The 26984-nt window shown below is 43.5% G+C and overlaps 1 protein-coding gene across 14 annotated transcripts in view; it reads left to right on the top strand.

Annotated features, from left to right (window-relative positions):
- The window catches only part of MAP7D3 (MAP7 domain containing 3), a 221947-nt gene that overhangs the window by 89460 nt on the left and 105503 nt on the right, over positions 1–26984 (top strand). For 8 of the 14 annotated variants that reach the window (XM_073599215.1, XM_073599214.1, XM_073599208.1 and 5 more), the window contains exons 6-8: positions 10587–10685; positions 14124–14228; positions 15977–16072. In XM_073599215.1, coding sequence (XP_073455316.1) covers positions 10587–10685; positions 14124–14228; positions 15977–16072 — 300 coding nt within the window. The remainder of the gene's footprint in view (positions 1–10586; positions 10686–14123; positions 14229–15976; positions 16073–26984) is intronic. The other 6 variants (XM_073599217.1, XM_073599213.1, XM_073599212.1 and 3 more) reach the window with 3 other exon arrangements.

Raw genomic sequence — 26984 nt, 5'->3', positions numbered from 1 at the left:
ATTGACCATGGATGGCTGAAGCCGCATACCCCTGAGACCCGTGCCATCCCGACGGCCACAGGCTGATCCCGCAATACAGCGCACCTGCATTTTACATGGCGGCAGCTAGCTCACACTCCTCGGAACCTACTGACCCTCAACAAGGCACCATACAGAGGTATCTACTTAGAACAGTGCAGACTGATCCCCGAACTCCTAAAGACAAGATGGCGCCTGGCCGCAACCCAGGGAAGACCAAGCCACCCACCGCCACTCCAGTAACAGTTAACATGACTGGGGACGCAAATGAGAAACTCCAAGAATCCAGAGGAGAGACATCAGCCTCCTCTACAAGGTCAGTCACATTACAAGACACAGACACCGGGGAACTACGGACAACCCCTCACCCCCTGACGGGAGTGCCCATTAGAATGGAAGCTACAGCCCTATTGTCTGCCTTCAGAACTGATTTCGAATCCTGGGCAAGCAAGATAGAAGATTCCCTACAAGTAGAGCTAAACGCGCTGAGACAAAAAGTTACAGCTAATGAGGAAGCGGTATCAGTCTTACATACTGCTCAAGATGACCATGAGGCACGTATAACAGCCCTTGAATCTATATCCGCGACACATCTCCGTCGCCTACGCCAACAGCAGCTTCGCATTGAAGACAGCGAAAACCGCAGTCACAGGAACAATATTAGACTGCAAGGTCTACCTGAAGCAACATCGGGAGCGGAACTGAAACCCACTGTCATATCCATCCTCAATAAAGTGCTGGGCAGAGAGGCAACATCACCAATTGAATTGGATCGTGTTCACAGGGTGGGCGGACCGGGGGGAGCCCAGGAGGGTCGCCCCCGCGATGTCCTCTGTCGGGTCCACTATTATACCTTGAAGAAGGAGATCATGTGAAAAGCATGGAACGTGGGCCCAGTGGACTTCTTTGGAGCCTCTATCCATCTATACCCAGACTTGTCTCGCAATACGCTATACATGCGTCGAGTGGTGTGCCCTCTACTAGATCTTATACGACAAGCCGGTGCCTCTTACACATGGGGCCACCCCTTCAGCATCAAAGTGACACGGGGAGATAGCAGGTTCACGCTCTCTGATCCAGATCAACTGCCTGACTTTTTCATATTTCTTGAGCAAGAGCCGGTAGATGTTTTGAACTGGCTAGACCCTCCAGTCGACGGATTGAGACAGTTGGGACTTGGTTCACTCCCACAGCGTCGCAGACGACCTAGGTCTAGGTCAGTCTCTTCTGGCCCAGGGATGAGACGACCTACCTCTCCAGAAGATTAACCCAGAAGTTGCCCGAGAACCCTGGATCACTTGGTAAATGATGAAGTGACAGCGGGGGTCGGACCTTCTGGCTCTTTTCCTGCTCTTTGCCAATTCATTATATGGCTGGGGTTCAGGAGAGAAGCCTATGGTCACCTTAAGACTCTCACTAAGAAGGGAGTCAGGTACTGGTACAATACAACAACAGTTTTATATAAAATGTTTTGCTTCCTGTTAGATTGTTCCCTCTCATCTCCTCCCTCTGTGGCGTGCGTTGGGGGGTGTGGGGCGGGAGTGGGGGAACCACACCGGAGGGAGGTTTGGCCACCGGCCTTAATTAACCCCCATTTTGGGAGACTGTAAGTTTAGAAGGCGCCACGCAGGATGCGACTGGATGCCTCCTCGGGTGGGCCCCCTGTTTCCCCCTGCGCCCCTATGCGCATGCTACAGCTGTGACTAACTGATTTATCTACAAGAGGGAACCAATGTAATTGTATTTTATTTTCTATATGATTCCAGGGTAACTACTTAAACCCACTGTTGATATTTAGTTAATTGTTCTCACCTGTTCTCGCTAAGCTGCCTTATGTTTCACATAGGTTTCACATAGGTTTCACATAGGTTTCACATAGGTTTCACATAGGTTTCACATAGGTTTTACATGATTAGTGTGCCACATATACTATATACATGCCTGATTCGCTGTCGGGATCACGGCTCAGGTTCACCCATTTTGACCTTCCCCCCCACAGTAGGACAGGCACTGTTTGTGCCTAAAGCGTGATCTATCACGCAGTGTTTTGCGCTAGCAAACACATTAGTTTTCTGGACATATTTTTAGGTGTCCTTTTACTTACACCGTACCTTTTTCTATTATCCTCATACTCTTCTTTCTCCTTTATTTCTTCTCCTTTTCTTTTCTCTTCCTTTTCTCCCACTTCTATATTTCACCTCTTCTCCCCACTCTACTCCGAATCGATCTCTGTATTTGTTTTTTTATATATCCTATTGTTTTTCCCCCTGCACGGCCTTTAGCACCCCGACATGGCTCATACGGTAACCTCACGCCCCCAATTGAAATTCTGTTCATACAACGTCAATGGGCTGAACATTGCTTCGAAACGTGGGCAAATACTATATCAGATGCACAAAAGACGAGTTAACGTGCTTTTGTTGCAAGAGACCCACTTCCATTCTGAATCCACCCCTTCCTGCTCCAGTAGATAATTTAATAGATGGATCCACAGTACCAATCCAACACAAAAATCTAAGGGAATATCTATTGCGTTTCATAAAACACTCCCTATTGAACTGCTTGATCATATGGCAGACCCCCAGGGCAGGTACGTCTTTGTGAAAATCTCTCTATGGGGGACTAAATTTACAATAGCTAACTTATACTTACCTAACACACACCAAATCCCATCGGCCTTACAGTATTTTAAGATCTCATCAGGTTTCGCGGAGGGTAAGCTCATACTCGGAGGGGACTTCAATACTCCTATGGATCCACTTTTGGATTCATTGACATCCCGTTCCTCTATATCCTTCCCTAAAATACGGGCCCTAAAACGTGCCATTTACAATATGCATCTTGTGGATATATGGCGGATATTGTACCCAGAATCACGAAACTACACACACTTTTCCAACGTGCACCGATCGTACAGTCGTTTTGACTATTTTTTGGTCGACCACAGCTGTCTAGATTGGTCCCCAAATTGCGAAATAGACCCTATGGTTTGGTCCGACCACTCTCCTGTGTTCCTGTCACAGTCCCCTCTACGCCAATAAAAGAATGGACATGGAGGTTGAATGACTCGCTTCTGACTGAGCCAGGGTTCGATACTCGGATAGCGGAGACTATTTCAAATTTTTTTACAGACCACGCCTCTGATGACACCTCACCACCCATTAAATGGGAGGCATTAAAGGCGGTCTTACGGGGTAGTTTCATCCAAATGGGTGCCCGCATGAAGAATGAACGCTCGGCTGCGATAGCCACGCTGTACACAAACTCAGGACACTAGAGACTACCCATAAACGCTCCCCGACTGTGGAGGTTCTTGCGGAGGTCTCTTCCGCTCGCTCTCAGCTTAGGGAATTATATGAGGCTTCAGCCCGTACATTTGCGAACAAACTAGCCTTTCACCAGTACAAATTCCGGGATAAATGTGGTAGATCACTAGCTCGCACCCTACATACCAAACAACCTAACACCTTTATACCCCATATACGGGACAGTTCTGGGAAAGTTTGTCTCGTCACCCTCTGAGATGGGACAGGTTTTCCGGGACTTCTATCAATCCCTCTATAACATACCTGTAACAAGCCCCACTGATCCCCTTTATTCTAGAGCAGACATGCAAGCCTCATATATCGCACAAAACGCATTACCTACTCTAGATGATGAAACGATAGAGGACTTGGAAGCTCCGATATCAGAAGATGAGATTGCCCGTGCCATTGCATCTACCCCATCTGGTAAAAGTCCGGGCCCTGATGGCTTTACCCTGAAATTTTATAAACAATTTGCTCCCCTTCTCACCCCCTTCTTAACAAAAGTATTTAATTCAATCTCTGAGCGATCGGTATTCCCACCGCAAACTCTAGAGGCACATATCACTCTCATCCCAAAACCAGACAAAGACCTGATTATATGTGCTAACTACCGACCCATTTCGCTGATAGGGGTTGATCTGAAAGTGTACGCGAAGGTGCTAGCTAATAGACTACAACCGTTGCTACCCCGAATCATACACTTAGATCAAGTGGGCTTTGTGAGTGGACGAGAGGCACGAGATAACACCCTGAAAACACTTCTCATTGCAGATTATGCTCGAACCCACAATGTCCCATTGTGCCTTCTCACGGTGGATGCGGAAAAGGCCTTCGACTGTGTCGACTGGCAATTTTTGCATCTATCACTACAACAACTGGGTCTGGGCCAAAATATGCTCTCAAGAATAATGTCCCTTTACACTTCTCCCTCTGCCAGGATTAGACTAAATGGAGCTCTAGCTCCAAAATTCACTATCCACAATGGAACGCGACAGGGGTGCCCCTTGTCCCCCATTCTCTATGTTCTTGTTATGGAACACCTAGCCATTGCCCTTAGAAACAACCCGGCTGTCCACGGTGTTAGTATAGGCCCCATACATACTAAACTTGCCCTATTTGCAGATGACTTACTCATCTTTGTGACCCAACCGCAAGTCTCATTACCTTCCATTATGCAGGAGTTTCAGAGGTATGGAGATGTTAGGAACTTTAAAGTTAATCACAGTAAGTCAGAAATACTCAACATTTCACTCCCAGAAACAGCTCTCAAACAACTTGCATCTTCCTTCCCTTTTAAGACAAATTCCACGTCTATTCGTTACTTAGGAATTCATATCCCAACAGACGCTTCCCAATTATTCATCAGCAACTTTACCCCCCTACTTCTTAGAACGCAAGCGGATCTGACCACATACGCATCTAAACAGCTCTCTTGGTTGGGTAGGGTGAATGTTTTAAAGATGGATGTCCTCCCTCGATTCCTCTATCTTTTCCAAACCTTACCTATTCACATTCCCGCCCCGTTTTTTTAAAAAGCTTCGTCCAGATTTTTTCTAAATTTATATGGCAAGGAAACCGCCCCAGGATAAAATATGACACAATGATTGTTCCAAAGGCCCTGGGTGGGGGGTGGGGGGGTCCCAGATGCTTCTTCCTACCACAGGGCAGCGGTTCTCACACGTATTGTGGATTGGTTTCACCATTCCTCCTCCAAGATCTGGGTTCAATTGGAAGAACATCTCAATGAGGCTGATCTTTGCGCCCTGCCGTGGACACCTACGGCTCGGCGTAGAGGTGGTACCCTCTCTACTGCCCTTACCCGTCAGACCCTGCAGATATGGGGCCGACTGCTATTAACGAGTAAATTATCTAAACCCCGGGGCCCAATGACTCCTCTCTTTGGGACTCCGGCCTTCCCCCCGGCGGAGGTTGAGAGATTTGGACCCTGGAATAGGGATAGTCATAGACGTTTAGCACAGGTACTACGCGCTGACCCATCTTTGAGACCGGACATACCTCCCCAGACGAGCGCGGGGCCCCCAACCATGTGGTTACAAAGGGGTCAATTAATATCGTACATACGTACTTTCTCCCCCATCTCAGAAATCCTAGACGACCCGACAGACTTTGATGAGCTGCTCTTACAGCCAGATCCCCCAACACATGTAGTATCACTGTTATACTCCCTTCTATTAAATGTATCTACCCCTGACCTTCCAACATACACACGAAAATGGGAAACAGATCTACAGAATTCCATCTCCCCTGCTGATTGGCAAAAAAGTTTTATTTTAACACATAAGATCTCTTTGGCAACTAAGAATCAAGAAAAAGGGTTTAAGCTATTAACAAGATGGTACAGATGCTCGGTGACTATCAAACGATTTAACCCCTCTATCTCAGGTACTTGTTGGAGATGCCTGTCCTCTAGTGGGACAATGCTCCACATATGGTGGGCATGCCCTCCAATTCGGAAATTTTGGCAAAAGGTCTTTGATCTTTACAGCAGGCTGATGGCGACCTCAATTAAGCCCACACCAGAGATAGCCCTACTATCTATGATTCCGGGCCCACTCAAGCTGATTAAAAAGGACATACTGCGCCACTTTTTGGCCGCGGTCAGGACAGTGATCCCCAGACATTGGAGAACAATAGATGTGCCTTCCTTGGGAGATTGGGCTGTCGAGGTGGATCGGATAAGAGATCTGGAACGTTTGCTGGCGCAGGAGGCAGGGAAGGAGGAACAGTTCTCCATTACTTGGACCTCATGGTCGACGTTTCGATACTCTGATGACTTCCTTATATGGATCAGAGATGCCCCGTCTTTGCCCGCTGATTAGCCATGTCGGGGTGCTCCCCAAGTCTGTTGTCATCCCCTATCTCTCCACATGCTCTTACTCATCCCTTTTTCTCTGTTATCTTTCCTTAAGTACTGATCCAGTCACTCAAATTGATATATAAAAGACTGTATTTCTAGAATTGCTCAACAACTTAAATATCTATAACAAATGATTGAATGATCTATACAGCGTTTCAGCCCGACAAGGAGGAATTTCCTGATAACACAAACACGCAAAAGTTTAAAGGTGGTTATAGGTTGATTCCCCCACACTTGTTAGTGTACTAATACATTACAAACCACTATATCTAGTGTGCTAATACAATATTTTTCTTGTTATGTATATAATGTATACAATATTATACCATACGGTACTTTATCTTTCTGTTATATCTTTATTTTGAAATAAACTAAGATTGAAAAGAACTTGGGATATCTTTTTTTTATAACTTAACTCTGCTTTAAACTTCTCCACAACTTTATCCCTGACCTATCTGGTGTGTTCCTTGGCCTTCATGATGCTGTTTTGTTATCTAAGGCTCTATAACAAACGTCTGATAGTGTCACAAAACAGCTGTATTTATACTGAGATTAAATTACACACAGGTGGACTCTATTGGTAAAGCGGCGCTATTTTTAGCGCCTCTTTACCGTCGTTTTAGCAGCGCTATTCGGCTGCTATCGGGGCAGTTTTAACCCCCGCTAACGGCTGAAAAAGGGTTAAAACTGCCAGCAAAATGCCGCTGCAGCGGCACTTTGCCGGTGGTATGGCGGCGCTGCCCATTGATTTCAATGGCCAGGGGGCGCTATAGGAGCGGTGTATTCACCACTCCTACAGCGCTGCAAAGGAGCTGCTTGCAGGACTTTTTGTGACGCCCTGCCAGCGCAGCGCCCCAGTGTGGAGGCACTCGGGCTTTCACACTGGGTTTGCAGCTGAGGCTTTTTTCAGGTGCTATTTTTAGTGCTAAAGCGCTTGAAAAATGGTTCCAGTGTGAAAGGGGTCTCAGAGTAAGGGTGCTGAATACAAAGTCACGCCGCATTTTTCATTTATTTATTTGTAAAAAAAATTGAAAACCATTTATCATTTCCACTTCACAATTATGTGTCACTTTGTGTTGGTCTATCACATAAAATCCCAATAAAATACTTTTACATTTTTGGTTGTAACATGACAAAATGTGGAAAGTTTCAAGGGGTATGAATACTTTTTCAAGGCTGTATGCAATTTGAATTGTCCAGATGTATAAAAGGTTTGCTTTTATACGGTCCTTAATATGATGATTAGACTTTATCCCTAATATGCTAAATTAGAAATTATTTGTTTTTTTTTTTTTTCATTTTTAATAGTAAAGTAAGGGAGGTTTGTAATCCCCTGCCAAATTTTTTTTTTTTTTTTTGCGCCATCTGTCTTCCAGATTTGGGTAGATTTCCATATACTTCCTGTCCCGTAGCCAAAGCAGGAAGTGAAATGAAATCCTTCCAAATTTTAGAGAATCTATGATTTTCACCGGGGTCACCAGAACTAGTGTCCTAACTGGAAGATTTCTCCTATATTCCTGTTCTGGTGACAACCCAGAACTTGGGATTTTCTGTCACTTTCACTGATCATGGCACACAGGATAAATAGGGTGAATCTTCCTAGCAGGGACACACACAGCAATAAAAACCTGACAGGTGTTTTAAACCATCTCCACTCTTTCCAAATAATAAAAAAAAGTAAGCCCTTTAGTTATACTTTAAGTGGCTCACTACCCTTTGCAGTTTCGCATGAAGGATAAACAGCTATGCAGTTCACAAAGTTTTGGCATTCAACTGAGCCTGCTTTTAAAGTGTAGGTAAACCCCAACAATTAACTCTTACTTTCTCTGTTCTCATTAAATATACAATTGAAATTGTTTTGGTATAAATGTGCAAAAATATGCCTGTTGAATTGATCCTGCCAGAAATTCTGTGCACTTGTAATTTTTTGTGTTACGGGGGGTGTTCTGTAGTTCCAACATAGTTTCCATCCTAAGATTTCAACACTTCTCTATAGATGCAGAAAATTCTCACACTAGGACAGGAAGTGTTACTAACGGGATAACCTGGTGAAAATGAAGATTAAAAAAACTAATGCAGACACATATCTTTAAAAAATTGTAAAAAAGAAAACAGGAAATGGGTTATAACTCATAGTCAAGCAGCTCTTCACCTGCCGCTTTGGCCATCACATACAGAACTAAATGCTTCTTATCTTTGACATTACCCAGATCAATAATATCCTTGCACTCGTATTCTGAAATAGAGAAGAACTGCGTGGTTTGGTCATCCTTCCTGACTAGAATACAGTCTTTTATTATTTATTTTTTCCCCAAAACAAAACCTAAATGCTTTCATTTCACTAAATGCTTTTTTCCTGTTTTGGGGAATTACAAGGTCAAAAAAAAATACAAGTGTTTCCTATAACCCCTTTTATTAAGCAGTATGTAGGCTCGTGTCCCCGCTCTGAGGACTTAAGCACATAACATGTAATTTTACTCGCTTATACAGCCTCTCTCCTCTATTGTTCTGGTAGTGGGCTTTGTATAGGTAAATTATGATGTACTGTACCAGTTTGAATGTGCTTGGAACACCAGCTTCCTATACCAGAATTCTGTTTCGGATTACCATGTTCAAGTTCAGGGGGCTCTTAAGGGACAATTCACACGGGACGATTACTTTGGTGCCCTGTCCATGTCCATGTTGTGCTGTCAAGGGGATGTACAGGTGTTCCATGCATCCACATGCCGGCAGTCCCACAGATGTCTATTGGGACGTGCGACTGCATAGACACAGCCACTGTGTCCCAGTATGACATCCATGTGCGTCCGGGTGTGTGTCCGTGCACCGTCACGGATGTCACATTGGGGCACAATGGCTTTTTGTCCATGCAGCCGTGTGTCCCCATCTGTGGGACTGCTGGCATTGGAATGCATGAAACACCTGTGCATCCCCTTGTTGGCACGGCACAGCCCTTCATGGGACATGCAAGTAACCACCCTGTGTGAATGAGGCCTAATTCATCCCAGAAGACAGGTGTTGCTACTCAATCTTTAAAGGAGTTGTAAAGGCAGAAGGTTTTTTATCCTAATGCATCCTATGTATTAAAGTGGATGTAAACCCAATGTCATCCTTTCTATACTACTGCCATAGGGGTTATCTATAAGGATATGCATGCCTCCTGCATGTATCCTTACCTGTCAAATGTCTCCCCTCTCTCTGTTAACAGACCTGAAAAACTGCATATTCTGTGGGTGGGTCTGTTGTCTGGAGCTCGGTGGTTGGAGTTGTGATGTCAGTAGACTCCCCGTCCACCTCTACACTCCCCTTGTCAATATGCATTTTCTCTGTGTATTTCTAACACTGAACTTCTGCTGAACTTATGCTATGATCTCTAACATCCAGTGAAAAGACAGGAAAGTAACCACATGACTTCAGCATGCCAAATCAGGCTGAGGTGTGGAACAGCCAAACCTTGCAGAGCTGCTGAAGAAAGGAGTGGGGGAGGGAATTTAAAAAATAATGCATGTCTCTTAGGCTAGTGCACGAGATGTAAATCACCTGTCACTCACAGCAAGGGGGAATATTTGACAAAGTTTTTCTCAGTTTGTCAAGAATTGTCTCATTAACTCTGTGTGGCAAGACTGGGCTCAAATGATAGCAAATCGTATACTCTACAGTATGATAAAAAAAAAAAATTTCGGGTTTACATCCACTTTAAGATAAACCTTCTGTGTGTAGCACCCTCCCCAGCACCCCCTAATTACTTACCCGAGCTCCTTCTCTCTCCAGCGATGTCCACAAGTGTCTAAGCTGTCCGGGGCACTCCTCCTGATTGGCAGAGACACAGCAGCAGCGCCATTGGCTCTTGTGGCTGTAGATGAGTCAGTCAGCCAATCGGGGGAGAGAGGGGGCCGGGTCGGGGCTCCATGTCTGAATGGATACACGGAGCTCTAACTCCTCTCGGGTGCCCCCATAGAGAACTGCTGGCTGAGGGAGCACTCGATAGGAGGGTGGGGCCAAGAACAGCAAAGGACGACCCGAGAAGAGGAGGATCCAGGCTGCTCTGTGCAAAACCAACTGCATAGAGGAGGTAAGTATAACATATTTGTGTTTTTTTTTTTTTTTTGTTTTTGTTTTTGCTTTTTTTTTTAAACGAACCTTTACAATCACTTTTAAAATGTAATTGAAGGAACAGGAGCTAGATAACATTTTCCCATCCCTTTCACTTATAGATGCCCTAATGATGAGCTGTAAATTGTGTGTGTGATGTCTTTCTATAGAATGTGAATGTAATGACTACATATGATTTTTTTTATTTGGTAATTTGCTTAATGTTATTAAAAACACATTAAAAAATGTGACTCTTCTTGTCCACCTGTCTACATTATGTCCTCACATAGGTGCCCCAGGAAATGGTTCTCCCAGCTCTGTAGATAATAATATAATCAAAAATACTTCCACTGATGTGGCACAAGCAGAAGATAAGAGTGGACCTAGTGGTATATATTTGTGTTTCCTGCCTTTATTAACCTCCAATACTAGCTATACTTTCATTTGTTTTTTATGGTGTACCTGTCACCCGCAAAGAGTACAAGAAGTCATTTTGTGACCCTAACAGTATTCAGGCGATCACTTGAAACCGATTACTAGTGACACCATTTTGCTCAGTTTTCTTTTTGCTCTAGGCTGCAGCAGTGGCTTCTCTGTTACATATGGGCAACAGGTACACCCAACCAAGGCTCAGGCCGGTTGTTATGTATCGCATCTATTAACATTGTGTTTTCTTTACATTGTTTACATGTTGCTAGCATGCTTTTAAAAATGTTTTATTTTTCCTCTGCATGTTTTTAATATCCCCATCACGAAATCTCCAGGCGACATAACTGGACATTAAACGTTATCTGGCAGTTTATTTGTAGCTGAAAGGTTAAAACCAAACCTAGTATGGGTACTGGGCTGTTCTTGACAGTCTTCTCCATTACTGATGTATATCCGCTTGCAACGGTATACATGCATATCTTCATTCTGACAGTAGAAGCTATATTGTTTTTAACTAACTCACTAATGTGGCAAATGTCTTTACTTAGGGCTAGTTCACACCAATGCAGTCCACTGCATATTTATTCTGCATTAAAAAAACAAAACAAAAAAAAAAAACTACATGGACAGTGTTTAACGCACGGACGGTATTTGACTGTGTTCCAGTGTAGTCACAAAAATAGAACGTCATGTCATCAGTTGAGGTGAAGAAAAAAAAAGGGGGAAAGAAACACACAAAAACACACATGCAGAAACAACTCTATAACACAGACATTGTGGTGTGAATCGGCCCTTAAAGCTTTTCTGTGGTCAAAATGTAAAATCCTATATTAATTTCCACATTGTATTTTAATTATTTCTAACTTGCTGCTATTAATCTGAACTATCTTGAATTTGTAAACTTCATTTATAAAGATCACCACACATTTACTTCCTTGAATTCTGTGACACATATTCACTGTACTTTGCTGATACTGATAGGCATTTCTGTGTCACAGAATGCACAGAGCCTGCCTTCTGAAGGCTAAGCTCACGCTGCCATTAAAAGCAGGTGTTTAAAACACCCCTCAAATGCCTATGCAAATGATACAATGGACAGCACACAGTGCTGTTCACACTATCAAAACATGAAGGGCTAGCGTTTCTTCAAAATTGAAGCCTCATGTCGAGTCAGGTGGTGTTTGAATCCTTTCAATGCCTCCCATTCAAGCCTATGGTAATGCTTCGCAAACGCTCTGGCAGGCAGTTGCGGTGCGGTTGCTGGACGTTAAGGTTATTTTTTTTTTAACTGTAGAAGAATAGGCATTTGTGGACCAGTTTTGACGCGCCTTAATGCTCCTCAAATGCTTCAAAACTGCCCATAGGGCATTTGGGGAGCATTTTTAACTCCTCATTAAGGCTTGTAAAATGCCAGTCTAATGCCCATACTAAAGCTCATTAATGCGAATAACACCCATACTAACGCTATAGAAGTGTTTAAGTGTTAGAAATTTTAGTCAAATGTGAACAAGCTCTTACAGAGGTGCTGAGAGGAGTTTCAGGAGGTGGAGTCAGCACAGGAATCACAGCGTGCAGGCAGCAAGGTACCATGAGATATAGTCCTTAGAAATCGAAAGTAAATGGGAGACCAGAAGCTGCAAAGCATGCAGAGAATCCTTGAAGTTGAAGAGATGGCCTGCAGACCTCAAAACAGCAAAGGAGATTTTTCAAGAAATCTTTTAGTAGATTGTCAAAAATAACTATTGTTTGTATTGCTATTGCAATGCTGATGTTAAATGAAAATGATATGCTGTGATCATAATTTCCTTTAAGTCATACAAATAAATACTAGGGCAAATGTATCTGTAGCCTTCTATCCAACCAGTGTACTAAGTGAAAACCTACCTAAGCCTTTTCAAAAAAGGTGTCATAAGTAGGCAAACACCTTGAGTGCTAGTTGGATAATGATTTGAAAAGTGACATCAGTTTTTAACGGTTTTAAAAATGGTCTGTTTGCAAATAAAAGCGGGCGGGCCAGTTCACACCAGCTGCAGTTCCGTGCACTTTTTTTAATGCACTAAGGGCCAGTTCACACCAGATGCAGTTCTGTGCGCTTTTTTTTTCTGCACTAAAAATGCATGCACAGTGTTTTTCATGTATTCCATTGGCTCTAGTTCACACTAATGTAAGCAGTTCCAGTCAGTTTCTGCATCGGAAACTGACCAGAAGCTGACTGCACTGGTGTGAACTAGAGCCATTGGATTACATGGAAAACAATGTGCATGCATTTTTAGGGCCAGTTCACACCACAAACATGCACTCCTACGTTCCGGATCCATTTTTGCTTACAATTCACATGCGCAGTTCCGGTGCTTTTTTGATACAATTTGCTAGGTTCCAGTACAGTTTTGTGCAGAAAAAATGCAGCACGCTCTTTTTTTCCTGCACCGGAAACTGACTGCACTGGTGTGAACTAGAGCCATTGGAATACATGGAAAACGCTGCATGCATTTTTAGTGCAGAAAAAATGTGCACAAAAGTGCATGGACTGCATCTGGTGTGAACTAGCACTTGGGTAAATTGATAGTGGAATATAACAGCAAGCTAACTGCAGGTACTAGTTGGAATGCTAAAATTACCAGAATTATGATCTGTAGGTGGCTAACCCTCTTCTTAGGCTCACACATTACTTTCATAGTCCCTCGGGCCCCACCACCACAGTCTATGGTTCAAACTGAAAGTGTATATTGCTTTGTTCGAACTTCTCAAGAACATTGGCACAAAATGGAAGAAGCTGAGTAACAGTACATGCCCCTCAGCCATTATGCTGCATTAGTCTAAACATGCTACATATTTTCTACAGTCTGAAGCTTGAATCTTAAGTATTGTATCACAAGAGATACCTAAATAAAAAACATTAACATTGACCTATATCCTTAGACCCGATAAACACTTAAATATTCAAATCCTTTTAATTCACACAAGATCCACAGGTTTTTTTTTTTTAAATTGTACGTTAAATCATTTCAGGGCTCCCCTCCTGACATCTTTAATGGGGGTTTCTTCTGAGCACCATTAACTCAAGCATGTAGTTTCTTTTAGTTTCACACATTCTGTATATTGTGTGCATGCGGTGAAATCTTTCATCTCTATTTTCTATAGAAAGAGAAAGTTGCCACCTGTTCTTACTAGGTTTTTCAAAAAATCTTCATGGAAGGATTACTTTTTATACCTAGTAGACCCTTACCTAGCTATATCCTTTCCTGATCTTTGCATACCTTACTCGTTTGTAATTGTTGGGCTTTGCCATAACTTACTGCCTTTTTGCTTGCATCCAAAGATATGTTTTTTAAAAGTTCAGAACGTTGCACTGTTTTTTTGTTTATCTGTTTTCATTTTGTTTTGTTTTTTCCCTTCAGCAAACAAACGCTCCATTTCAGCATCTAATTTAAAGCAGACAGATAGCGTTGTGAGTAAGCGATTGTCCTCTTCATCTGCCACGCTTCAGACTTCTTCAGAAAAAGGTAATTTTTTTTTAGGATGGCTAACGATATTTGTACATGCTGAGCTTTTACTGCACTGTAATTTTAGGCTAATTTTGCAATCATCATAGAGAGTGATGAAATGAAATATTTATAAAATTTTTATGCCTATCTTAAATTTTTTCATACAACAAAACTAAATGCTCTGACACCTCAGTATGCCTAATATTACCTTTATTAATCCCCAAATTTTTCCTTCATGTGCCTTTTTGGAATGGTTACTGGGCCAAAATTAGTCCCAATTCCTCTAATGGATGGAGATATCTAATTCCATAGAGGTCTTAATGCTGCCATATATGGCTCTAGCCAGTGTCTAATAAATTAGCTGAAATGCAAGCCATGGGTGCTTTTTTCAGTATCACCCAGCCCAACAAAAATCAATTCAATTGACTTGTCGAAGGACCCGGGTAGAAATTTTCAGCTGCACATGACCTGCATGTAATTGGATGCAGGTACTTTTTGAGGATTTTGACAGCCGTGGGCGCCACCTTTCTGAATACATTAGCCAACAGAGGAGATTTGCCAATCCCTGCTGTTTAGCGTAGCTAGAGATATCTATTTGATTTCTTACATTCAGTCTGCAAGCTTATCCTATTTTATATGTATGGGCAGCCTTAGGGTCCTTTCACACTGGGGCGGTTTGCAGGCGCTATTGCGCTAATAATAGCGCCCGCAAACCAACCCGAAAGCGCTGCTGCTTTAATTCCAGTGTGAAAGCCCCGAGGGCTTTCAAACTGGAGCGATGCGCTGGCAGGACGGTAAAAAAAGTCCTGCTAGCAGCATCTTCGAAGCGGTGAAGGAGCGGAGTGTATACCGCTCCTGCCCATTGAAATCAGTGGTATGGCGCTGCTATACCGCTGGCAAAGCGCCTCTGCAGAGACGCTTTGCGGTGGTTTTTAACCATTTCTCGGCCGCTAGCTTTACCGCCGCCGCCCGCCCCAGTGTGAAGGGGCCCTTAGGAATATGTGTGCTAAGTGGGTGTTTGCTGAGATGTATTTTTAAAATGACTTTTTAATTACATTAGCATTATTATCTCTGGTACTTTATATAGGGCTGACAAATTACGCAGCACTCTACATATATATTGCATATTCAGAGCTTACAGTCTAAGACCCTAACTTACATTCATACATATACATATTATCGCCAGTTCAGACATGTTTTTTGGAGTGTGGGAGGAAACCAGAGTTCCCAGAGGAAACCCACACAAGGGAGATCATGGAATCTCCATGCAGGTAGAGCTTTTGTTGGGATTTAATACGAAAACCCTAGTGCTGCCAGATGGAGGTGCTAACCACTTGGCCACTGTGCTGCCAAAGGCTAACGTGCCCCCTTTATGACACAGTGCACAGGTGATGATTGCTCCAATTGTGAAATTGCATAAACCCAACAGTTCCGGGACAAGCAACAGCTTTAATTTAAACAAGTTTATAACTGCAGGTTTTTAATTTTAACACTTTAAATGCCAATATATGCTACATTTGTCGTTGGTTTGCAGAGAATTAGACAGCCATGGCGTGTGGAATATTCCTGGCTGGTTAAACAAAACAGGATTCATCCACCCTGTGTGTTATGTGGTCTTTGACATTCTATAAGGGGTTCTGCTTTTCATTAGATTTGATATTCTTTTAATATCTTCACAGACCTATCAATTTGTTCTGTTCTACAGGACTCTCGGGTCTACTTATTTTTCCCTTTGTCTAGACTTTTTAACTTTGCATTTTTCACAGGTACCAAGCAGAGAAGTTCATCATTAAGCAGACTGAGTAACAAAACTCCCCTCAGTCCACAGCCCTTCTTGCCTAGGGTTTCCAACCAGGACAAAGGTGCAGATTTTAGTTTATATATACTAACATTATCGATATTTCTGGCCAGCTTTAACCAGTTTTAGCTTTTTGTCGTTGCTGGGTAAATTACTTGCCAATGTCCTAATATTTTAGGGAAGTCTGCTTTAAGATTGATACATTTGTTGTGACCTTGTGGATACATATGAGGTTCAAGCTTCTGTGGGGGAAACGGTCTTGAAATAAAAGTTGGTGTCAAGTAACATGCCTACCAAGCCCAACTAGAGCTTTAAAAAACAATTCCACCATTGCTGACCTCCTTTTAAATTTGCTAATAAGCCCAGCTCGGTTTGGGACCAGGAGTTTCAACTTCACTTGCTGCATGCCTGTTCTGGTCAATTGACTCAAACTATGGAAGACAGAGATGGGCAGACAGCATGCACTTTGGGAGGTTGGTCAGCAGTAGTCGGTGAGTAGTAGTATTAGTAGTCCTGCACTCCACTCTTAATTTCAGATAGCCAGACCATTTTTGCAGTCCTTTATTTTAACAGTTTTAATTACAGCTCTCAGAGTTTGTAGAAGACACATAAAGATACGTGTAATGAGGCAACTATCACAAAATAATGTGGAGGTTGGCTTCACACCTATGTTTTGGTAACCTCGGATACATGGTGCTTGGTGTGTGTTATGATAAAATGATGCAGGCATACAATTTTATTGCAACATGCTTATTACAGTGCCCGACTGCATTGCAGCAGGCTGCTGCACATAGTTGAAATAATGTGATTTTTGTAAAAAATAAATGTTTGGCACTGCAATGTGCACACTAGCATGTACATTATGTGCACCACAATGCCTGCCTGCAGGCGAGAATGGGCCCTTAGTGTTGTGTGAATGGGCCCTTGCTGTGTTGGTTCACCTCATTGCACACATTTTGAATAGCTGCGATCAGAGGCTGATCATAATAGGTTTATCTTCACTTCCTGTTCCATGCCCAAAGCAGGCATTGGTAGAAAATCCCTGCAAATTAAGGGAATCTGTTTGGGCCCCCCAGGTCACCAGAACTATTGTCCCCATTGGAAGATTTCCCCTTTATTACTGTTTTGGGAACAACCCAGAATTTTTTTTTTTTTTATTTATTTTCCTCCAGTTTTGATGATAATGTTAAACAGGGCAAAAAAACACTAAAAAATGGTTTTACCTTTAGTTATACTTAAACACTTTTCTATTACAAAGTTCATACTGACAAAGCTTTTTGTAACAACAGATCTGCTTGAGGTTTTCATTAAGACACTCATTGCTTGATACTGTGTCAAGTCACAGTGTTGCTGAACTTGTTCTAGATTATCAATATGGAGAATTGAACACAATTTAGGTGACACTACAGCAAAGCAAGAACTTTCATAGATCATAGGGCCTCTGAAATCAGGATTTTGAGAGGTACAGTATGTCTACCCACTAAGGTCACAGTACTCTTTTTAGCAACCTGGATGATCAGACACAAGGCAGAGTTCATTAAGAGCCAATCAGTACTGCCAGGAACTGTAAAAATCTGCATGTTGCAGTGCTCAGGAATTTGGGGGGACCTGGCAGAAGTCATCTATAGAGATGAGCGCAAAACCATCGGGTGTTCGTTTTTGTTCTAAAACAAACCGAGCATAGGGGGGTGTTTGTGGGAAATTAAAGCACCGCGGAACGCCCCATAATGCACTGCAAGATTGCAGTATATTGCTGTATGATTGGCCAAAGCATGCACCTGCTCTGCGCTCTGATCTGCTGAGAGAGCCATAATTGGCCAAAGTCAGGGTGCCTTTGGCCAATCATGGCTCAGGGGGATGAAGTCCACACCCCACACTATATAAGGCTACTTGCATAGCGGCCGTGTGTAGTGGTGTTGGCGTGGACAGTGAGCTTGAGTTAGATTAAGCAGGCAGGTTGTTCAGTTAGTGGCAGTGTATTTGAGATTTATTTATATATATATATATATATATATATATATATATATATATATATATATATATATATAAATATAATATAATATAATATAATATTTTTTTTTTTTTTTTCTTCCAGGTGTGTGTGTGTGTGTGTGTGTGTGTGTATATATATGTATATGTGTATATATATATATATATATATATATATATATATATATATATACACATTCACACACTCTCTCTATTTAGCATAGACTATATATTCAGTCAGTGCAGGCAGTGTATTAAAGAAAAAAAAAAAAATAGATATAGACCTCCCCATGTCAGCCTACTATGGGTCAGCTCCGCCCTCTCTGACCCCTCCAGAACTACCTCTTTCTTAGCCCATAAAGGGCAGCTGTCTGCCCACACAAGTGTACTTTTTTCGTTCTCACTCTGGGCGCCTTTTAAAGATTATTGTTTTTATTTATTTTTTTTTCTCCATCCACCATCCATCCTGTTCGGGTTCAGCCTCTCCCGTTTCAGAAGACCCCCCCCCATATAGGCTGTAAATCTCCTGAGGAGGTGGGTTCCCATGGTGCTGGGATAATAAGGTGCAGTATAAATGACTGTGTATTATTGGCAAAGGTCACTGGCAGTATAAATTACTATATATACCTTGGTTAGGCAGGTGCTGGCACTCTCTCCTTCCATGTTTTTGTGTGTTCAGGCAGTGGTTTGGCTCGCTGGGACTTGTAGTTCATGCCTCCATGTGTATTCCTTTCAGGAAGCTCAGAGTTGGGCAGGTGAGGTCAGAGGCAGCTTCCTCTTTGGCTTGCCTTGCAAACACCAGAATGCTCACTGCTGATTTGCAGCAGGCTCTGTCCTCTAGGGGTGGGCCAGGGCACTCTCTGAGCCGCTCTGTGTGCAGGAGGACTCATCGCTGCTCTAATCTCAGAGGTCTCTCATTACTTTCTGCTGTTTTGTCTGTCAGAGTGTTTATATTATTCTCTGCCTTATAGGTCTGGGGAATTTTGCCTACCTGCCTTAGCACTGAAGATTCGGATGGAGAAGTTTGGCCATGGCGCACACTGCCTCCCCTGCACATGCGCCATAGCCTTTATCTGGGCACACAAAGATTTTGTGTCATACGCGAATACGGCCACGCCCGTTCGCTGGGACCACGTGCATGCGCTCGCAGAACGTTTCGGCGCACCGCCAGCTTATTTAAGCTGTGTATGCCAAGCATGCGGTGCTTCCAGATGGCTGCTGTGGGACACAGAGCAGGCTCTGAACCAGACACTTGCATCGGTTCATTTCTCCTTACCCGGATCACGTGAGTCACCAGGTGTTGCTTGGCAGGCTGATGGTGCTTAGCAGGAATGTTGCATAGGGGCTTGGTGAGTCCTATTAAAGGGTTTGCCTTCTGAGGTGTGTTATTACTACACCCAGGTACTCCCTTTTGTGGCTAGTAAATGTCTTCAAAAAAGAGGAGTGGGACTAACGCTACAGAGAAGGGCACACCTATGTCATCAGTAGTTCCTGATGAACCTAGTCGTATCCCTAGTGTTGTATCCCCTGAAGGACCAGAGGTTTCCGGGCAATCTGAGCCGCTGCACCTATCTGGGATTGTGCCTACAGTCAACGCTGCAGCTTCACCTTTTATCACTAAGGATGAACTGTCCTCAGCCCTAGCCGGGTTAGAGCACAGGATTGCTGGCATGATTGCCTCCATCCCGCAGGGTAGCAAGAAGCGTGACAGATCCCCCTTCCCGGAGCCTCCTAGTCTGAAGCAGGAGTGGGTTGAGGATGGGGGAAGAGCTTAAAGCTCAGGATTCTGTGGATGGCCTGGCGGATGAGTCTGCTTCCCAGCAATCTGGACAAGAAGATATCCAGTTGGTGTCTGCCTCTCAATCACAGAGGCTTTTGTTCCTGAAATGGGTTACCAGGTTACTGAGCCTCCCTGGTCCTCTTTGGGATCCTTCAGGCCTCTTCGGGCCACACAGGCTTTCCCCTTACACCCTCTGTTGGAACAGGCGGTGTATGCTGATTGGGAACATCCTGACAGAATTTTTGTTCCTCCTAAGAGGTTTTCCCTTTTATATCCCATGGATGAAAAGTTTGTTAAGAAGTGGAGCGTGCCAGCCGTAGATGCAGCAGTCTTTTCCTTTAAACAAGAACTTGACTTGTCTGGTAGATAACGCACAGGGCTTGAAAGACCCTGTTGACAAGAAATTGGAGTCTATTATTTAAGGCTTCCTTTTCTTTGGCCAGTTGAGCTATTCAGCCAGCTGTTGCAGCAATTGGTATCTGCCACTCTGTAAAGGATCAGATCAGATGGCCTGACATGCCTAACAAGGAGGATGATCTGCCTGAAAATGAAGGCAGATATTCCTCGAGCGCTGTGTTTTGCTGTTGACTCCTTAAAGGATTCAATACAGCAGGTTTCTCATTTGGCTGTACATATGCGCAGACTTTTGTGGCTTAAGAACTGGTCAGCCGAGCTTCCTTGTAAGAAGTTATTGGCAGGTTTCCCCTTTCATGGGGAAGGTTTATTTGGTGATCATTTTGACAAATATATCCAAAAGATTTCTGGAGGGAAGCGTCTTTCTGTGAAGCGTCCCTTGTTTAAAACCTCAGGGACTGCTTCCTCCAATATCTCAGAATAAGGCAGTTCCCGCCGCCAACAGGGCGCTAGGGCCAGGGGCAAGCCGCAAGGCCAGGGCCAGAAAAAGCCCTGGGTCCAAAATTCTTCTACACCCAGCACCAAGCCCTCCTTTTGAGGAGATGCCCCCCACTCCATCGGGTGGGGGAAGGCCGCTGCACTTTGCAAACATTTGGAGAACAATAGTGGGTCACCTCAACTATATCCCACAGTTACAAGCTGGAGTTGCAGGTTTTTTTTAAGATCCAGCCTTCCCTCGGATCCTCCAGAAAGACTTATTGCTTCAGGCACCACATCATGTAGTGCATCAAGGAGTGATTGTAGAGGTTCCTGTACCCGAAAGGGTCGCAGGGTTTTACTCGAACTTATTTAAGGTTCAAAAACCAAACAGGGACACAAGGCCCATTTTGGACCTAAGATCCCTGAACCAGTATCTGATCCAGTCCTTTCGGATGCAGTCTGTCCGCTTAGTAGTAGCCTCACTCCAGATGGGAGACTTCCTAGCCTCCATTGACATAAAGGATGCATATTTACATGTGCGTATCTCTTAGCCTCATCAGAGGTTCCTGCAATTTGCAGTAGAGGAACGTCATTTTCCGTTTGTGGCTCCACCCTTCAGGCTTGCTACAGCTCCCCGGGTGTTAACAAAGGTCCTAGCACCAGTACTGGGTCTTTTAAGGGCCCAAGGGATCCTGGTGCTTGGGTATCTGGATGACCTCCTGCTCAGAGATCACTCACTACAGGCTCTAGAACAGAGCATAACATGCACAGGGTGGTATTTGAAAAGCTTAGGCTGGATCATAAATACTGAAAAGTCAACCTTGAGACCAGCTCAAAGTCTAAAGTATTTGGGTCTTATCGTAGATACGGTCCAAGCAAAAGTATTCTTACCACTCGCAAAGATCTGTGCCCTGAAGGATCATGTGCGTCAGATAAGGGGCACCAGACAACCCTCCATTCGGCTCTGTATGAGTCTTCTAGGGAGTGATGGTATCCTCCTTCAAGGCTATGTTCAGTTCCATTCCAGGCCTCTACAACAAGACATCTTTGTTGGCTTGGAACAGGGAGGACAAGCCCTGGATTATCCAATGTTATCACCTCGGGCACGCTTAAGCCTAAACTGTTGTTTGCAGGATCAGAACCTGCGAAAGGGAAGATCCTTCCTCCTGGTAACTTAGGAGAGTACTGACTACAGATGCCAATCTCTCAGGCTGGGGAGCGACCCTAGAAGGGCTCACAGCTCAGGGGAAATGGTCAAGGACAGAACAGATCCTGCCCATCAACGTTCTGGAATTACAGGCAGTACGTCTAGCCCTAAGATCCTGGACAGCGGAGCTTCAGGACTGCCCTATCAGGGTTCAGGGTTCAGTCCGACAATGCCACTGCTGTGGCCAAGGCTGTACCAGGAGTCGTTCAGCTCTGAAGGAGGTGAACCACATACTAGCCTGGGCAGAGAGACATGTGCAGATTTCTATCAGCAGTCCATATCCCAGGAGTAGAGAACTGGTAGGCATATTATCTCAGCCGCCAGCAGATCTGCCCGGGGGAATGGTCCCTACACCCAGGGGTGTTCCAGGAAATTTGCCAATGTTGGGGATGGCCAGAGGTCGACCTACTGGCATCCAGGTTCAACAACTAGCTACAGCAGGAGGAAAGAGATCCTCTGGCAATTGGAGCAGATGCTCGTGTAGTTCCATGGAGCCAGTACTCCCTGGTTTATGCTTTCCCTCTGATCCCTCTCCTTCCACCTTTGTTGCGCAGGATTCGGAGAGAGAGAGTTTGTCATTCTGGTGGCACCAGCCTGGTCCAGAAGGCCCTGGTTCCCGGAGATTGTGAGACTGACAATAGACAGGCAATGAGCGCTTCCACGTCACCCTGATCTACTGCCTCAAGCTCCTATATTCCACCCCAATTTACAGTCTCTAAATTTGACAGCGTGGCTATTGAAGCCAGGTTGGTAAAGGACCTTGGCATCTCGGGACCAGTGGTGTCTACCCTAGTGAATACTAGGAAAGCTGACACTAGGAAGATCTATCATAAGATCTGGAAGACCTATATTGCTTGGTGTGAAGCTAAAAAATGGCATCCTTGGAAATACGTGATTGGGAGAATTCTCTCTTTTCTACAGTCAGCTATGGAAATCAAATCGGCTTTGAGTACAATCAAAGTTTTGGCCCCTGTCAGTGTTCTTCTAAAGGCCTTTAGCCTCCCATTCACTGATCCAAACCTTTTATGCAGGGGGCAACTCGCTTGCTTCCTCCCATTAGGTCACCTATGTGTCCTTAGGACTTGAACTTGGTGCTGTTTGTGTTACGGAAACAACCATTTGAGCCTATCAAGGAACTTCCATTAGACTTGCTGTCACGCAAGCTAGCCTTGCTGATGGCCATCACCTCGGCTAGAAGGGTGTCGAAGTTGGCGGGGCCCTTTCGTGCAGGGAACCATACTTGATCCTTCACCACGACTGGATCGTGTTACAATCTGTTCCATCCTTTTTGCAAAAAGTGGTGTCGGCCTTTCATTTAAATTGGGACATTATTTTGCCGCCTTTTTTCTCTTAGCCTCGTTCGGCGGAAGAGAGACGACTGCATTCTTTGGACGTTGTCCAGGCAATCAAGGTTTATTTGTCTAGATCTGCGGAGATCCGAGGATCAGACTCCTTTTTTGTTTTACAAAAAAAAGACCCAAGAAGGAGCGGGCAGCTTCCATTGCCAATTGGGTCCGTCAATTGGTCATTCAGGCCTATGGTCTGAAATGTAATGCTCCTCCCTTTTAGGGTGAGAGCTCATTCTACCAGGGGTGTAGGAACCTCCTGGGCTTTTTGCCATCGGCTATCTGTGGCTCAGATTTGTAAGGCTGTTACCTGATCTTCAGTGCATACGGTCACAAAATGTGGATGTTCGAGCAGCCGAGGATTCGCCTTTCAGTCGCAGTGTACTGCAGGCTGCCGTAAAAGATCTGATGGCTATTGTTTGGCAGGGTGTCTCCCTCCCCTCAAGGCTATTGCTCTGGGACATCCCAGCAGGTAATGAATATTAGCCTAACTCTCTGTCCCATGATGTATGAAAAAGAAAATAGGATTTTTTTCATCATACTTGCCTGTAAAATCCTTTTCTTTGCGTACATCATGGGACACAGAGGTCCCTCCCCTCTTTTTGAGGATTCGGTGCTTGCTACAAAACTTAAGTACTTCCTGTACGGGAGGGGTTATATAGGGGATCACTTCCTTTCTAAAGACCTTTTGGTCTACCAGTGTCCATTCACCTGGAGATGAAGTATAACCCAGCAGGTAATGAATATTAGCCTAACTCTGTGTCCCATGATGTACTTAAAGAAAAGGATTTTACAGGCAAGTATGATGACAAAAATCCTAATATATTTTAATCTAATACATTGTGTACAGTTTCTAATACACTTCAGGATTTGTATTAATAAATATATTCTGCCAGGGTATGTAAACTTATGAGCACAACTGTATATAGGCTACACTGCGTGCAGAATGTTTGTATGTGTGTGCGCGCATGTTTGTATATAATATAATACAAATATATAATATATACTCTGCATTCAGTGTAGCCTATATACAGTTGTGCTCATAAGTTTACATACCATGGCAGAATATATTTATTAATACAATTTAATTTCTTGGCCATTTTTCAGAGAATATGAATAACACTAACTTTTCTTTCACTCGTGGTTAATGTTTGGCTGAAGCCATTTATTATCAATCAACTGTGTTTTCTCTTTTTAAATCGTAATGGCAACAGAAACTACTCAAAAAAACACCTGATCAAAAGTTTACATACCTCAGTTCTTAATACCTTGTATTGAAAAATAGGGGTGTAGGTGTGGCGCTGCTCTGCTATTTATGCGATTTATTGTGGTTATCAGAATTCCTGGTTATATAAATGAAAATTGCATAGAAGGCATGACTTGTTTACAGGAAGTATAACTTAAACCCAATTCCACTATTGGAACACAAAAAAGATCTTTTGGGTGGGGTGGCCAGAGGCCAGTGAATTCTTTATTTTTACTTTGTGCTTATTATTCGATTTGTTTACATCTACTGGTGTAAATATTATGATACTAAAAAAAATTAAATTATACCTTTAAGTCTTACTGTGGGTAAAATTAATAGGATGTGTAAAAATATATACAGAAATATGCAGGGTTGTGCAATGAATAAATAAAAATGCAAAGAATGCAAAAACCTATAGATAAATATCACAGAATTAAAATTGCTTAGTGATTATACATACGTGACTGCTTATATTATACATCATTCAGCTAAAGTGCAAAAAACGTGCTATTCTTATTAGATTATAAGGTGACTGGTGCTTATGCTATAAACAGGTGATTTGTGCTTCATAAGCCCAGTACTTGCTATAATAGTGTAATGTTTGGATGAAGAAAAGTCTTTTGACTACTTCAGTGATTTAAAAGTTTTTTGTTTAAATTGCAGTTTGGAGAGGGTTAATTCTCATTGGAAGATGATATTTATGAAAACCCCCTCCTATTCAAGTGCTGGTCTTGTGATGGTGCTCCTTAGCCGAGGTCTTATTGTGCTTGCACTCACCAAATAGGGACACCCCTGCAGGGGTATGAGCGGTCACAGTGTAAGCCCCTGTGTAGCTGCTCTGGATGTCTCAGGTCCCTGCTGGGAGTGTTGCCATGTCGGCTTAGGGTATATTCACCATGGATAAGCGGGAATGTCCATAGCGTGAACCCGTATAAAAAAAGCTTTTATTGTGCCATAAATAAAATCTTTTACTCACATTTTAAACGATACTGGTAAACATATAGTAGAACACAGTCCGCGGTAATCAGTACTGGTCTCTCTGGAGGTGACGCAAGATGTGGATAAGTCCCACCCTACGTGTTTCGTCATAGGACGTCTGCTGGGGCATCCATCTTGCTACACCTCCTAGGTTTAAATAATGTATCGTGCGCTTAGAGCGGCTGCGCACTTCTACTCCACCACGGCCATTTTGGGGTGGATATGGCAGCCTCTCGCCACTCCACCCAAAAGATCTTTTTTGTGTTCCAATAGTGGAATTGGGTTTAAGTTATACTTCCTGTAAACAAGTCATGCCTTCTATGTAATTTTCATTTATATAACCAGGAATTCTGATAACCACAATAAATCGCATAAATAGCAGAGCAGCGCCACACCTACACCCCTATTTTCCATACTATAGTATTTTTTCCACCTAGGTGGATTTATACCTGTAGGGGCAGCATCTCCCCACTTAGAATATACCTTAATCCATAGCGCAGATTTATCTTATTTATCCTAATACTGTGTATTGCCCATTACATTCATTGACAGTTTGAAGTCTTTTGTGGTATTTGTAGATGAGGCTGTTTATCTTCTCAGAAGGTAAAGCTGCCCATTCCTCTTGGCAAAATGCCTCCAGTTCCTGTAAATTCTTGGGCTGTCTTCCATGAACTGCACGTTTTGAGATCTCCCCAGAGTGGCTCAATGATATTGAGGTCAGGAGACTGGCCACTCCAGGACCTTTGCTTTATTCTGCTGTAGCCAATGACGGGTTGACTTGGCTTTGTGTTTTGGATCATTGTCATGTTGGAATGTCCAAGTATGTCTCATGCGCAGCTTTCTGGCTGATGAATGCAAATGTTTCTCCAGTATTTTTTGATAACATGCATTCATCTTGCCAACAATTTTGACCAAATTTCCTGTGCCTTTGTAGCTCACACATCCCCAAAACATCAGCGATCCACCTCTGTACTTTTCATCATAGACCTTGTTGACTCCTCTCCAAATGTAGCGTTTATGGATGTGACCAAAAAGCTCAATTTTGGTCTCATCACTTGTGCCAGAAGGTTTGAGGCTTGTCTCTGTGCTGTTTGGCGTATTGTAAGCGGGATACTTTGTGGCATTTGCGTAGTAATGGCTTTCTTCTGGGGACTCGACCATGCAGCCCATCGTTTTTCAAGTGCCTCCTTATTGTGCATCTTAAAACAGCCACACCACATGTTTTCAGAGTCCTGTATTTCACCTGAAGTTATTTGTGAGTTTTTCTTTGCATCCCGAACAATTTTCCTGGCAGTTGTGGCTGACATTTTAGTTGGTCTACCTGACCGTGGTTTGGTTTCAACAGAACCCCTCATTTTGCACTCCTTGATTAGAGTTTGAACACTGCTGATTGGCAATCTCAATTCCTTGGATATCTTTTTATATCCCTTTCCTGTTTTATACAGTTCAACTACCTTTTCTCCCAGGTCCTTTGACAATTCTTTTGCTTTCCCCATGACTCAGAATCCAGAAACACCAGTGCAGCACTGGATAACAGATGCAAGGGTCTGTCAGGAGTCCAGAAACGCATTGACCTTTTATATACACACACGCTAG

Source organism: Aquarana catesbeiana, linkage group LG09 (genome assembly GCF_042186555.1).
Source record: "Aquarana catesbeiana isolate 2022-GZ linkage group LG09, ASM4218655v1, whole genome shotgun sequence".
Classification (NCBI taxonomy): Eukaryota; Metazoa; Chordata; class Amphibia; order Anura; family Ranidae; genus Aquarana; species Aquarana catesbeiana.
Note: the sequence above shows the minus strand (reverse complement) of the source record. Positions and strands in the feature narration are given on the sequence as shown.